The 15,973-nt window shown below is 36.6% G+C and overlaps 1 protein-coding gene across 1 annotated transcript in view; it reads right to left on the bottom strand.

Annotated features, from left to right (window-relative positions):
* The window catches only part of RECQL (RecQ like helicase), a 30,653-nt gene that overhangs the window by 778 nt on the left and 13,902 nt on the right, over positions 1-15,973 (bottom strand). The window contains exons 6-14 of the mRNA XM_036251362.1: positions 12,687-12,885; positions 7,594-7,760; positions 6,763-6,844; positions 5,582-5,730; positions 5,373-5,490; positions 4,562-4,700; positions 3,117-3,208; positions 1,815-2,034; positions 502-631 (exon numbers count right to left, since the gene is read on the bottom strand). Of these exons, the coding sequence (XP_036107255.1) occupies positions 502-631; positions 1,815-2,034; positions 3,117-3,208; positions 4,562-4,700; positions 5,373-5,490; positions 5,582-5,730; positions 6,763-6,844; positions 7,594-7,760; positions 12,687-12,885 (1,296 nt within the window). The remainder of the gene's footprint in view (positions 1-501; positions 632-1,814; positions 2,035-3,116; positions 3,209-4,561; positions 4,701-5,372; positions 5,491-5,581; positions 5,731-6,762; positions 6,845-7,593; positions 7,761-12,686; positions 12,886-15,973) is intronic.

Here is a 15,973-nt window from a genome sequence, read left to right on the forward strand (position 1 = left end):
CATAATCTCAGTAGTCCTTCTATATCAGCTCCTTAAGTGTCTAGTGGTTTGTTTTTTATCTTCAAATTTGAGTCTCATCTTGAATAGAAGGGTCAGTGCCACCAGAGAACCCTAAAGAACATCTAAAGTGTCCTTAGAAACAACTATACATGGCATGCTTTTGCAGGCTTGATAGTATTTAGCTTATTAACTGCTTTTCAATCTCTACCACAGAGGCAGACTTCTCAACCAATATTAATCACAACCAATATCATAAGGGAAGGGTACATCACAGAATTAGAATTTAAATGGAGTCTTCATATTCCATACGTTAGAAACTCCTAATCTATATTAAAAGGCTAATCTAAAATCTTCCATTTAAATGTCTTCCTTACTCAGATTCTAAGAACACTGACTTACCTGTTTTTAGTTCAACTGGACCTAGGAGAGTACTGGTTAGAGAAAAGCATCCATAGGCTTTCATGTATTTTTTTAAGTATTTGAAAATTAACAGTCAGTTACCCTGAAAGAGGTCTGGGTGGACTTCTTTACTTGCATAGTAACAACATGTGCCTCATTGTTCAGAAGATTGGCTTTAGGTCCTGTTTTCAAATAGGAAATGGTGGCGTAAGCTGTAAAACTGTAGTCTTCCCTGCAGACGATAAAGGCCACCAATCAGAGAGGTTTTGAGGAGTTACAGAAAACAAACTGAAAATTTTAACAATAACCATAAGTGCAGTAATTTTAAGTAATATATTGATATGAAATAATGAAAATTACACTATAAAATGCAATTTATATTTAAAGTATTTTAGTTTTGTGCTTTTTAAAAAAATTTGTTTTTAATTGGCCCTAGCCAGTTTCGCTCAGCGGTTAGAGCATCAGCCTGCAGACCAATGAGTCATGGGTTCATTTCTGGTCAAGGGCACGTACCTTGGTTGCAATTTGTCCCCGGCCCTGGTTGGGGTCGTGCAGGAGGTGGCCACTGGATGTGTCCCTTTCACATCAATGTTTCTCTCTCTTTTCCTCTCTCCCTCCTACTCTACCTGAACAAAAGTGGAAAAATGTCCTCTGGTGAGGATTTAAAAAAATTTTTTTTTTGATTGATGTTTTTAGAGGGAGAAAAACATCGATCAGCTGCCTCCTGTATGCCCCCTACTGGGAATCAACCCTGCAACCCGGGCATGTGCCCCGACCCGGAATCAAACTGGGACCTCTGTCCATGGGATGACACTCAATCCACTGAGCCACACCGGCCGGGCAGTTTTATGCTTTTCTTTTGACATACAGTGATCAATTATAGTTGGAGTTTATTAAGTAAATTTTGTAGAGTAAGTTCACATGAAACACCACAAAACCATTTGTTTTAAGGCAATTATAAAAATGAGAAACGATCATGAAGATGCATGTTTTGTGGAAGGAAATATTTTCCTTGCCCATTTTTTATTCTTGTGATTGAATAAATCATCATTCTATGGTACTTGTTTTAGATATTTTACTATTTTATTTCTTCTTAAGTTTAACATATCTCCTATTTATGGCTCTACTGAGACATAACTAATGCCTGTAAACTTATTTTCCTTATTTCTAAAATTAAGATAATGAGAATGTCTGTTCTCATCTCACCATGTTGCTGAGATTAAATGTGATAATATATGTAAAAATTATAATATGTAAAGTATTTTATAGTTATTGTTATATATCTAAATTAGAGTTTTTCCTCAAAGTAGTCTTTTTGGAAGAATATATACTTATTCAACAAATAAAAAGAGTGTACTGTTTTTAAAAAAGTCATAAAGACAACATGAAAGGACAAGAAATGGGTGTGTATATACTTAAGATACTGCTGCAGAAGAAAGTGTGCAATGATTTTCTCCAGGTCTTCACGAGGAAGTGTGGGAGGAACAACACCTGCTACTCTCAATTTTGCTGCTCCCTTTCCCATCCAAGAATCAATCAGTTTCAGTGGAGTGAGCTTTTCATTCATTTCCTCTGCCTGCTGCAGAATTTTGATGAGATCTCTGCAGTAGGCTGTTACATTCTTTCTTTCAAATGCTATAATGAAAGAGACATGGTTACAGGCAATTGGGATTTAGAAATCAGGGCAAAGATAGTCTATCCTTAGTGATTAAACTGGTTTAAAAACAAGTCATCGATGTGAGCCACCCTACACATTGATTTATTAATGTGTCCTGAATTAAAACTAGGCTAGTCCCCAAGTCTCTAGCACTAAACTAAGTTGTAGGCTCTTTGAGACACTGGGATTTGCAGTGATGTAAAAATGTAGTATCAGAAGGCCTTTGGGTATGCTCTAGGAACCAAAGAGTATTTACCAGACATGACAGCAGATACTAAGAGGTGTTGATAGGAGATTGAATCTATTCTGCATATTGCCCTGATGTGTGTTCATTAGGCAATCTTCTGAAAACTAGTATGGCTTCACAGCTACTCTGATTTAGAGACAAGAATGTCCTAGACAGATAATCCCCAATTATTTATTGATACTAGTACTCTATATATCAGACTCTTCTTAATTTGGTCAGCAAAACATGGTCTAATAAACTCATAAACAAGTCAGTTTCTCTAGATGTAAAGTTAAGTGTAGTGACCTTCATCCACTAAGGCATCAGAACTGAGTGAGGAACTGGTTAGTCCAGCTCTTGGAATACAACACCCATACACAAAATGAAATAGTTAAATACAGCCCTAAAACAATGGTAAATTAGTGTCTTATGGGTAATTAGCCATTATTTGCATCAAAAACAACTCACTATAATCTCTATTTTGCAAAAATTTCTTTCCCTAGTCAGTTACTATAAAGTATTAGTTTATCATGAGATTTGCCTTTTCTTATATAAATAGCATTCCCATTCAGATGATTCAAACATTTTCCTTCATTTCTTAAAAATTTAACATGCCCTCAGTAATAGCAACATAAAATATATATACACACACATACACACGTATGCCTTTTCCTTTATTTGCTTTTGTTTCAAAACCATGTTACTTTTGAATCTGAAAGATTCTATTCACACCTTGTTTAACCTTTTAAATCTATTTTCAGATCAAAAACTTCCCTCATGTAGTCCTATCCATATATATTAACCTATAAAGGTTTAAAAAAACAATGAACTCACAAATGTCTTTACAGCAATTATCACACATTTTGTTACATGCTTCTGAGTCCCATACTTCATCAAAATGTTGAGCTATCAATACACGGCGACATCTGCCAACACATTCAGAAATACAAGTTAAGTGATCTAAATGTTTTAAGAATCCCTGTTTCAAAATACAGGATTATATGTTGTATTGGTTTCCTATTGCTGCCCTATCTCACCACAAACTGAGTGGCTTAAAACAACACAAATTCATTATGTTACATTTCTATAGGCTAGAAGTCTGACTGAGTCTCACTGGGTTAAAATCAAGGTGTCAGCAGGACTGTGTATCTTCCAGAGGCTGTAGAGAGAATCTATTGTCTTGCCTTTTCCAGTTTCCAGAGACTGCCTGCATTCTTTGGCTCATGGTCCCTTTCCTTCCTCTTCAAAATCAAGCACAGAGGGTCAAGCACTTTGACCCTCTTCCCCTTCTCTGTCTCCTTCCACCTTTAGGGACCCTTGATTATCCTGGGCCCAAATCCAAGCTAAGCTCTCTATTTTAAGGTCAGCTGATTAGCAACCTTAATTTCCTTTTGCCATAGAAGGCAATACACTCACAGGGATTTGGACATCTGTGGGGCCCATTAGTCTGCCCACCATATAAATTTTTTCCATGTGTATTTGATAAACACAGCTTTTAAGTTGTCCGAGATTCATTTTGAGATTCAATATTTTACTATTAAAAAACTCTTCCTGATAGCAGTTTCTTATATTTTACTGTATCCATTTGAGTCTAAACCCCAAAACAGGCTCCATGGAAGGTCTATTGGACATCTAAGAAAATTCTCTTTTTCTCATTTCTTTACCTCAATTTTTAGAAAGAAATACCATTTTCTGTTACTGTCTAGTTACTGCTTATTTCAAAAATTTTGAGTCATTTTTTGAAATGTGATGGGTAATAAGAGTACAAAGATGACTAAGAAAAGCCATCAGGGAGCTATATGGTCTAAATAAATCCACCCGAAATAGATTTAAAGTTAAGAGAAACCTGATCCTGCTCTCAATTATTTCAACAACCCATCAGCTAGTAGGATGGTTGGTATGTGTCACTGAGCTCAACTCTCAAAACGCCTCTTCTACACCTGTACAAAATTATTAAAGCATGTAGCTACACACTAGTGCCAGAGAGAAAAAGGCTTGAACTCACTACCTGTATCAGACCCTTCAGTAAAATAGAGTTTTGGAGAATTATCTCAGAGAGAGAGAGAATACCTTTTCTTGGATTAAGGCAGATCCGGCAGGTTCGTGTACAGGTTCGCTCTTACCCTTCAGACACCTGCTTTTACATGTTTACACATGATGTTCTTCTAGCAATGTATTTACTGACTTTCCTAAGAACTCAAAGTAACATATACTTGCAAATTGTATTTGTCTTTAACTGACAAAAGTCAGTTAAATAACTGAAAAGGCAGGCAACTTACTTGCTTATGTTTTGACAGTATGACACCATCTCATAAAGCTTCTGTTGTCCCACATTTTCCATCACCACCATCGAACTGATTCTAAATATGTCTCCGAAGCCATAATACAAAATGCAATCTGCTTTCATGTCATCTCGACCTGTAGTATGAAAGATCTTGGGATTACATAATTACTTTAAAAATTCAAAACAAGCAAAAATAATGTATGTCAAACCAGCTGGCGATGCTTCTTGGTCTAACTGTAATACAACTAGAAATTTCAGACAGAAATGTGGAAGTTTATAACAACTGCCCTCAAATTTTTTTGAAAAAAGACTAGAAAACTTATCAGCAGTCAGTTTTCTTAATTAAAAATGTGTCCTGCCCTGACCAGGTGACTCAGTTCAATAGGTTGCAGGTTCAATAGGTCCAGTCAGGATGCATACGGGAGGCAACCAATTGATGTTTCTCTCTCACATCACATTTCTCTCTCTAAAATCAATGAAAACTTATCCTCAGCTGAGGATTTAAAAAAAAAGTGTCCACAAGTAATCCAGTTATTTAAGTTACAGAGTTGAAACCACTAATTAAAATTTCAGGAGGCAAAGATGAATATCAAATCATCTTAGCAAACAGAAGAAGGAACAATTCATAACACTAATAGAACAAAAGTGAAATTTTTCCAAAGGCAAAGAAGTATAAAAGTGTGAAAAAGACTTGTTATTCTAAAAATAGTAGCCAATAAAGATTTAAAATACAGAATTATTAAACATCATGCAGTGTTTTCTAAAAAGCTTTTTAAAAATGACTTCTGGATTTGAGTCATACATACCTGCACGTCCACTCTCTTGGTAATAATTTTCCATAGATTTACTCATTGAATGATGAATAACAAATCTTACATCTGGCTTATCAATTCCCATACCAAATGCAACCGTTGCCACTACTACCTAAAATGTTTAAACATTTTATATGTTAATTAAGTCAAACTAAAATATTCTTAAAGGTGAATTAGGCTTCTATTGAAGATATATACTTAACCTGAATTTCATTGGCTGACCATCTTCTATGAACCATGGTCTTGTCTTCGGGTTCCATATTGGCATGGTATGCACCCGCACCAATCCCCAATTTCTGTAAACTAACCGTAACTTGCTCAGAGTCCTTCTGAGAAAAGCAATATATGATTCCTGTAGTAAAATATGTCGAACTATTAGATATATATATATAACATATTCCTGGAAGAGAATTTTTAACACTCAAGATAGTGATTAATACAATGCATGGGGAAAAACGATTTATGAAAAATGTCAAGGCCCTGAACACATTGATTTTTTGGTATAATTCACGATTTGATCACCAGCTCAATCTAAAGTTGAAATGAGTCCTGAGCCACAGGTGTTGGATCCCATTGCCTCTTTTCTGTCTCCACTTTATCTCACACTGCACGGTGTTTCTCAAACTGATGCCCCCTAGCTCCATGAGAGGTTAGCAAGTGTGCTGTGAAAAAAGGTTCATGTGCAAACGAGTTTGGGGAACGCTGCATTGAACCAAGTAAAACAAGCTTCTCTCTTTATTCGCAGGGCTGGTCAGAACAGATATACCCTGTGACTCTCCAGGAGGGATAAATAGCTAGTTGCAGCCTTTCTCAAACTTATTTGATCCTGGAACTCCCTTTACCTGGGGTACCCATTCATCTCTCACAGTTTTGAAGTGCTACCTGTACACAAACTCTGCCTCAGTAACACTTGCCTGTTCATTAATCCTGAAACACATGGATACATACTCTCAACTCCATATAACTTAGCTCATTCATTATGTTCTATTTACTTCTTTAATGTGTCCTTTACTATAAGGGACTATATTTTATATCCCTTTAGACCCTCAGTGCTTCACCTTCTATCTTTTACACAGTGGATACTTACTGAATATGTGCTACTGAAAAATAACATTATGTCATTAGGTCCATTCCTTAAAGCAGTTAAGTGTAAATAAGCAAACATAAATCAAACAGTTTTATGACACACAGTCTGTGCTGTTAGCAAATGCCACACCATTTTCTAAGGTGGCCAAGCAAATTAATTTTATCATAACATGTTCAAGTATCTTCTGTCATGCATTAATATTTTTTGGTGCCAATCATTAATTAGTATATCAGTGTAATATTAGTTATTTATGAAAGTGCTCTCTTAGTCTTCAAAGTTGGTTTGTTATTTTATTACCTGATTGCCCTTTATATCTCCCATTAATGACCTTTACAACATCCTCAATAAAATCTTCAGTGTTTGAAGGCTTTTGACGAACCTAAAAAAAGCTAACTTATTAAAAAGTAAATTAATGAGTACTATCCAAGTAGTAACTTACAATTTTCAAGGTGCCATCCTTCCATAAGCACTGTTTTTTCCTATTATTCTTTCACGCGCCTCCTCTGGCTCACCACATCTGCCTCACCCTGCCCCCTCCCAGCCTCTTCTTCATCCTTATTTTTGAATTCACCAGAGATGAGGAGGCACAGAAGCAGTGAATAACTTGTAAAGATGGGGACTTTATTTTCTAGTGCTACTTTTATAAAAACATAAACCATACCATAACTATTCAATGAAAACTTAGAAAAAGATTAACTCTATTCGTAAAAGGATTTTTTAAAAGAGAAAACAATTGTTAGGTTATTTAACTTTCAAAGTTACATATCAAATATAATCTAGGGGAAATTGGCAAATAGTTAATGGCATATTAATTTTGTATTATTTCATAATTAATTTCAAGAGAGAGGTCATAGGATCTTTGGTATCAATCTACACTTTTTCTCCATCCTTGCACAAGAAAGAATGTACACAAATTTAACAAGGTAGTGTCTTCTGCTTGAACTAATAAAGCATATGCAGCACAAGACATATCAGAAGAAAGCATTAATTAGTCTACTTATAATTACCTCCTAATTTCAAAAACTTTTAAACATAGTTAACTGTTACTCATGTAAATAAGTAATGGAAAGGTAACCTCTCTGCCACAACCCTTCACAAAAGCTGTAAGTTGATATAAAAGGTGCATACCTCATAATAAAGATTTGGCCGATTAAAAGAAGCTGTAAAAGTAAAACACTTCTCAACACACAATATTTTCTGAGCATCCTTCAAAACATGATTTGTTGCCGTCGCAGTCAGCCCAATCAGTGTTGTGTTCGGGAACTGCCGCTTTAAGATACCAAGAGCCTTATAATCTGGGAAAGAGAAAATACAAAGTGGCCCTCTTTCCATCCTTTAAGGAACAGAGTAAATTAAGCCTTTTAACATGATGGAGATAATGATTTCTATAATTTTATTTCCACAGCTATCTATCTCAGTAAATCTGCAGTTGCAGCCTAGCCTTTTTGCATAGGCTGGCTTTATTATACTTTTAACTGGTTCTTCGAAAACACTATTCTTGGCCACAGGTGGGGACTCCCTGTTGATGAGAGGGAATACTTAACATTGCCAGTAAGCTATGCATTGGTCTACACCTGCTGAACAGGGGATTTAAGAGGCGGTGGGAGTAGCCACAGTGTTTGACTCTATTACAACTGACAAGAGATAAAAGAGGCCATCAGCCTAAGCCCTTCTATCACCAGGAGCATCCTCGAGTGGCAAGTTCAGACCAGAAAAAGTTTGGTGAGGGCAATGCTTGTTATATACAGTCGGCCCTCATTTATCGCGGTTAATCAGTTCCAGACTCTACCAAGATAAATGAATTTCTGCAAAGTAGGATTCTTTATTTACATATCATCATCCCTCGCCACTTCGCGCTTCGACTTTCACGGCTTCACTCTAGCGCAGTTTTTTCAGATACAGTATAGTATTTGAAAAAACTGCAATAGAGTGAAACGTGAAAGTCGAAGCGCGAAGTGGCGAGGGACAACTGTAACCTATTTCTGGGAACCATTCTGTGCTCGTACTTGACATACACATCTACATCACTAGATAAGTTGTCCTTAAGCACTTATATTATTTGGAGAAAATTTTTAAAGAAATTGCTAAATGCTAAGGTAGAGGACGATGAAACTACAGAGGAAAAAGTAAGCATTTGGGAAGTTGTGAAGGTTTCAAAGAGCTAACATTTGAGTTGGGTCTTGAAGAATAAGCAGAAGTTCCTAGGAAGGGAGGAGGAAAATATCAGGCAGAAGAAACAGCATATACGCTGCAAACACACCGGCATGAAATTACTCAGGAGGTTAAGATAACAGCAAGCAGTTCAGTGGGGCTAAATCACAGGGTAATGTGCTGCTTGAATCTACTGTCGACACCAGTAAGCAGGGAACTCTATTTGTTATATGGCTCCGAGTTAGAACTGAAAGCTTTCCCTGTAAGACCATGAACAAGATAAGATGCCCACTCTCTCCACTTTTATTCAACATAGTATTAGAAGTACTAACCAGAGCAATTAGGCAAGAAAAAGAAATAAAAGGCATCCAAATTAGGACAGAAGTAAAACTGTAACTATTTGCAGATAACATGTTATTATACACAGAAAATCCTAGAGATTCCACCAAAAAACTATTAAAACTAATAAACAAATTCCAAGTTGCAGAATACAAAAATCAGTTGTATTTCTATACACTAATAACAAACTATCAGAAAGAGAAATTAAGACAATAATTCCATTTACAATTACAAAAACATAACAAAGTACCTAAATATATATTTACCCAAGGCACTGAAATACTTATACACCTGAAACTATAAAACATTGATGTAAGAAATTGAACAAGACACAAATAAATAGAAGTACTACTCATGGACCAAAGATTTAATATTGTTAAAATTTCAATACTACCCTAAGCAATCTACAAAGTCAATGCAATCTCTTATCAAAACATTAATGGCATTTTTCACAAAACTTAGAACAAATAATCCTAAAATTTATTTAGAACAACAAAAGACCCCAAATAGCCAAAGCAATCTCGAGAAAGAACGAAGTTGGGCCCTGGCCAGTTTGGCTTAGCGGTTGAGCGTCAGCCTGCGGAGCAGAGACTCCTGGGTTCTGTTCCCGCTAGGGACACGTACCACCAAAAAAAAAACAAAAAACCAAAGTTGGAAGTATCACACTTCTGGACTTCAAACTATACTACAAATCTATAGTAATCAAAACAGTATTTTACAATTCTGTGGTGTAGTCTGGTTAAGATAGCAGGGACTTTACTAGAAAGGACAGTTTATGTACTGCCTAAGGCATTTAAATCAAAATTTAAAAAAATAATCTGTGCCCCAAATATTTCTCAAGGTAGAGAATTGTCTTCAGGCCATGAGTCTACTATCCCTGGAGTAACGTAAGAAAAGACGAAGACAGATCAGAACCAAAGGGAATGCTAATATATATATGTATTTTTTTTTATCCTAACCCGAGGACATTTTTCCATTTTTTGTTCATATAGAGTGGGAAGGAGAGAGAGAAAGAGAGAGAGAGAGAGAAACATAGATGTGAAAGGGACACATCGAGTGGCTGCCTCCCGCATGACCTAACCAGGGCCAGGGACAAACTGCAACCAAAGTACATGCCCTTAGTGGGAACCAAACTGGGGTCTCTCTGGACTGCAGGTCAATGCTCTGCCGAGCCAAACAGGCCAGGGTGGGAATGCTAATATTTAAGGAGGTGGCAAAGGAAGAAGAATGAAGGAGGTAAGAATGGGAAGGAACAAAATTTTTAAAGTTACCTCGTAGTAATGAAAGGACAGGAAAGTGGCAAAGTAAGAGGTATAGTATAAAATGCTATTGAAGTTAAATGGGAAGAGGAATGAAGATGAGACCACTGGATTTAGCCAGTGGGAAGTGGGGTCATTGGTGACCTCTGACTGGTGGTGAAAGAGGAAGTGTAACTCAATAAACTCAGGAACCCAGGGGTCAATATGACTGTGAAAGTAAGTTCAAAAGGAAACAAGGTTGAAATTTTAGAACAGGATTTTTTTTATTTTTTTTTCTTTATTGATTTTTAGAGAGAGGGGTAGGGAGAGGGAGAGAGAAACACTGATGAGAGAGAACATTGATTAGCCACCTCTTGCATGCCCCCCACTGGGGATTGGGCCCACAACCTGAGCATATGTCCTAACCGGGAATCGAACTGGAGACCTCTTGGTGCATGGGTCGACACTCAACCACTGAGCCACACCAGCTGGACATGGAGCAGGATTTTTTAATATAAGATTTTTTTTTACAAGTCTGAGTAATCTGCTTCAGGCTATGATTCTAGAATTAGCTTGGAGAAGTAAAGGGATACTAAAATATCCCTTAGAACTTTACCACTGAGTAGTTAGTTGGGTGTAGGTCCTGAAGTGAAGCTAATGACACAAAGAATGACAACTAAAAGCAACTTTGAAGCAGATGTAAATTCTTCAGCAGACATGAAGAAGAACCTAGACTAGGTCAGTAAATCTTCATGGCTAAAGGTGGAACAGTATATCTGCTAACAGGCATACATTTGAAAAGTAAAGGCAATTCAGCTGTAAGAAAGATCTCTTACCCTATGAAACGACATGGAGGGACCTGGAGAGTACTATGCTAAGTGAAATAAGCCAGTCAGAGAAAGAGAGGTACCACATGTTCTCACTTATTTATGGAATATAATGAACAAAATAAGCAGACGATCCAAAAAAGAAGCTGTGGTACATATACACAATGGAGTACTATGCAGCTATAAGAAAGGAAGATCTCTTATTCTTTGCGATGACATGGAAGGACCTGGAGAGTATTACCCTAAGCGAAACAAGCCAAGCAGAGAAAGACAAATATCACATGATCTGACTTATTTCTGGAATATAATGAACTAAACAAACTGATGAACAAAATAGTAATAGAAGTAGGGTACAGACTGACAATCCTCAGAAGAGGGAGTGGAGGGGAGGAAGAGATAAACCACAGAATTATATGCATGTATGCATAACCGATGGACATAGACAATAAAGCTGGGGAGGAGGGGGGATGGAAAGGAGAGTGTCAATGAGGAAAAAAGGAGAAACATCTGTAACAAAAATAAATAAAAATAAATAAATAAAATAAAAACAAAACAAAGAACTTATATGCATGTATACATAACTAATGAACATGGACAACAATGCTGGGGGGTGGGGGGGCAGGATGGGGAGGAGGGGGTCTAGGGGGAAAAAGGAGAAACATCTGTAACCAAAAATAAATTAATAAAATTGGAGGAAAAAACACAGATCCAGAGACATGAAAGTAGGGAACAGACTGACAGAAGGAAGAGGGGTGGGGGGCAGGAAGAGATAAACCATAGAACTTATTTGCATATATGCATAACCAATGGACACAGACAATAATATGGAGAAGGCGGGAGAGGAGTGGGAGTGGGGAGGAGGGGGTCAAGGGGGGAATATAAGAGGGAATATCTGTAATACTCTCAACAATAAAAATTTTTACAAAGATAATTAGCCCTGGCCAGTTTGGCTCAGCATTATAGTGTCAGCCCATGGACCAATGAGTTGTAGGTTCGATTCCGGCCGAGGGCATGTACCTGGGTTGCACTTTGTCCCCAGCTCTGGTCTGGGGTCGTGCAGGAGGTGGGCAGTCGATGTGTCTCTCTCATGCTGATGTTTCTCTCTCTCTCCCTCTCTCTATCTTTTTTTTTTATCCTCACCCAAGGACATTTTTTTTTTTTTTTTTGCATTTATCTTCAGATAGAGTGGGAGGGGGAGAGGAAAGAAGAGAGAGAGAGAAACATCGATGTGAGAGAGACACACCAAGTGGCTGCCACCCACATGATCCCACCTGGAGCCGGGGACAAACTGCAACCGAGGTATGCGCCCTTAACGGGAACCGAACCTGGGACTCTCTGGTCCACCGGCTGACACTCTAACCACTGAGCCAAACCAGCCAGGGCTCCCTCCCACTATTTTAAGATAAATAGAAAAATATCCTTGGGTGAGGATAAAAAAAACATTGGGAAAAAAAATAAAAGATAAAGGCAATTAAGCTAAACATTACCTTGGAGAGAGTAAAGAGATTAAAGATTTTGCATTTTGGCTCTCCTTATATTAAAGCAAAAGAAAAGGAGTAATAACTACCCAAGAAGATCATTTTAATGGAAGCAGGAATTTTCCATCATGTAAAGCCAAGTAAGAAAACAGTCCCAGTTTCAAGTTTTCCAGATGCAACATACGTACCAGGTCTGAAATCATGACCCCATTGACTACAGCAGTGAACTTCATCCACTGCTATTCGGGTAAACCTCCTTGCTTCATAGGCTTTCTCTAGTCTTGACATAAACATTTTGCTTTTAGCAATTTTCTCTGGAGTCACATAAATTAGTTTTAGTTTGGAATTTTTATTTACCATTTCAGCATGAACCCATTTTACATGCTCCTATTGAAAAGAAAAACAGACACAATGACAGTAGAACTAAGCTAGCAGACTACAATACGAAGTGGTAAACAATGTTGTCCGTTACTCAAAAGAACTTGAAACCATGTCCCAGGATTAAATTTTATTGCAGCTGTACAAACAGAATTTTAGTTATTTACTTACACCCAAACTGTTGATCAAAGCTTAATCTCATATGACAGAGAGAGAACAAGAAATGAGTATCAAGATACTACAATAAGCATTTATTCTATGAAAGCATTCTAAATTGTTCATAATTGCCAAAATGTGAGCTAAGTGCAGTAACTATGGTTATAAAGGAGTGTTTATTAATTTTAACATTATATTTGTAATCACTACATATCTCTGTGAATACAATTTATTCTTGATTACCTACATTTATGATGCTGTCAAATCTACTCATAATTTAATTAGGTTTTATAAAGTATCTTATTCAATGAATTAAAATGTTATAATATTAAGTATGTATTTGCATTATATATAACAAGAATAAATCTAAAGAGGTAACAGTTATTAGGTTCTTAATGCTGTTACTATTTTATACAATGTTTTGCACAGATGTCATGTTTTTCCTCTCACTTGATTAGGACCAAAAGAACTATAAAGAAACAATGGTGACTGTGATAGAAAGAGAAAGTCAAAACTGCTTTCATCATCCCAGAAACCAGTTTAACTCCTTTAGACATTCCTAATTTTGTTAAAAAATAGTCAGTGTATTAATCATTTCAACTGGTCCTAAATGTCCCAGAAATCTTAGGGGAGCAAACATTCTATCTCCTTAAAAATGGGTCAATGCAAAAATAAAATACTAGAACTTCTGACAGGATATATGGAAAGGCAAGGTTAAAAAAAAACAAAAACAAAAAAAAAGAACATTGTGTTCACATCCTATGAACTACTCAGCTTGACTTATCCTCTCTCCCTAACTTTTCAAACAGTAGTAATATGGCATGACCTTGCAATCAGCAGCAACTTTCTAACCACTTTCTACATATATTATTACTCTCTTTTTCAGTTTAAAGGAAGAACATTATTAGAAGACAATGTTCTCCATAGATCCATTCTATGAATAAGAGAGCAGTTATAATGATACAAAAACTTAAATGAAACAAAAACATATGGGAAAAACTAGAGGAGCCAGGGCTTCTTGGAGATACGGCTGATTCTCGGTCTGGAAGGAAATAGACAGACAAAATGAGCCTGGAGTATTTTATTATAAAAGAAAAACTATGGGATGAAGGAAAAAGATTCAAGAGCCAATTTAAATAGGCTCTCACTGCCCAAAGATGGGGCTATTTGAAAATAAAAAAATAATAATAACTATGTAATAAAATACAGCAAAAATATCAAAAATCCATAAATATGTATATATACTTGGGGGAAAAAAAAAACCTTATTAACTACCTTTGGAGACTGCTGGAAACCAGCTCTTTCTTAAAACTGATTAAAAAAGGAAAAGAGCCCTGGCTGGTTTGGCTCAGCGGTTGGAGTGTCGGTCTGTGGTCCAGAGAGACCCGGGTTCGGTTCCCGTTAAGGGCACGTACCTCGGTTGCAGTTTGTCCCCGGCCCTGGTTGGTCGTGCGGGTGGCAGCCACTGGATGTGTCCCTTCACATCGATGTTTCTCTCTCTCTCTCTCTCTCTCTTCCTCTCTCTCCCTCCCGCTCTATCTGAACAAAAAATGGAAAAATGTCCTCGGGTGAGGATAAAAAAAAAAAAAAAGGAAAAGAATTTTTAATCTATAAACAGTTATTAAGAAAAAAGTTCTTTATAGAAAAAGTTAAGGTAATAGATTTACAGGAGTGATAGAATTAGAAATCATCATTTAGAAACTCCCTAATTAAACAGCAGCTCTAAGGTAAGAAATAATCAGCAGTGGCTGCTAAAAACCTTTAGATGAAAAGCTGATAGAGAAACTGATCATTAGGGAGAAGGCAGACACACCCGAACCCACTGATCAAGCTTAAAATCCTACAAATATAACCAGGTATAATGTAACTCCTGAGCAATGCCATGGAAAGCATACTCTGAAAAAAAAAATCCAAATCTAAATCCTATCAAGCTTTTAGATCTAACAAGTTAATCAATATCACAAGGATACCATCTGAAAAATCCATAATACAGAAAAAGACAGGACAAAGAACCTGGTTTCTTCAACAAATAATTTACACAAGAAACAAAAAGGAAATAGGGGAACCTGTAAGTATATAAAAAAAAAAAATACCATGACTTTTAAAAAATGTAAGATTTGATGAGACAAAGAAATATGAGTATTTTTATTTGATGATTTTAAGGAATTGTTTAAAATACTGAAATAGTTAGAACTGAAATAATATGATGTCTGGGATTTGTTTCCAATAAATGAATCAAAAGGAAGGAGGTAGGGAAAATTGGGGGTGGATAGATGAAAAAAGATTGGCCATATGTTGATAAGCATTAAAGGTGGTTAATGGATACATGGCGGTTTTTATACTATTCTCTACTTTTGAAAATGTTAATAATATGCTTTTAAAAAAAGAGTAGTTGGGAAATGCTTTATTCTATACATGAGGGTAAGAATCATACTATTCTCTCCACTTTTGTATACTTTTAAAAATTTCAATAAAATGCTTTTTAAAAAAGAATAGCTAGGAAATGTTTTATTCTGCAAATGAAGGTAAGAGAGTCCATTCCCAAACAGAAGAAACTCCACAGGGATAAGGTATCTTGTTAGTCATTCATTTTTTTGTATTTAATTATATTGCACAATTAAATATTCCTGCTTACTATTTAAATTTTTTTTTCTTTATTAATTTGTAGAGATAGATGAAGGGAGAGGGAGAGATGGAAACACCGATGAGAGAGAACATCGACTGGCCACCTCCTGCATGCCCCACACAGGGATTGGGCCCACAACCTGGGCAAGTGCCCTGACTGGGAATTGAACCGGCGACCTCTTGGTGCATGGGTCTGACACTCAACCACTGAGCCACACCTGGCTGGGCTTGCTTACTATTTTATAATGACAATACAAAACAGTTCAGCAAAGATTTCCTATAAAGTGCAGATAGTAAATGTTAAGTTTTGTGAACC

This window comes from Molossus molossus, unplaced genomic scaffold, assembly GCF_014108415.1.
Source record: "Molossus molossus isolate mMolMol1 unplaced genomic scaffold, mMolMol1.p scaffold_m16_p_10, whole genome shotgun sequence".
Taxonomy (NCBI): Eukaryota; Metazoa; Chordata; class Mammalia; order Chiroptera; family Molossidae; genus Molossus; species Molossus molossus.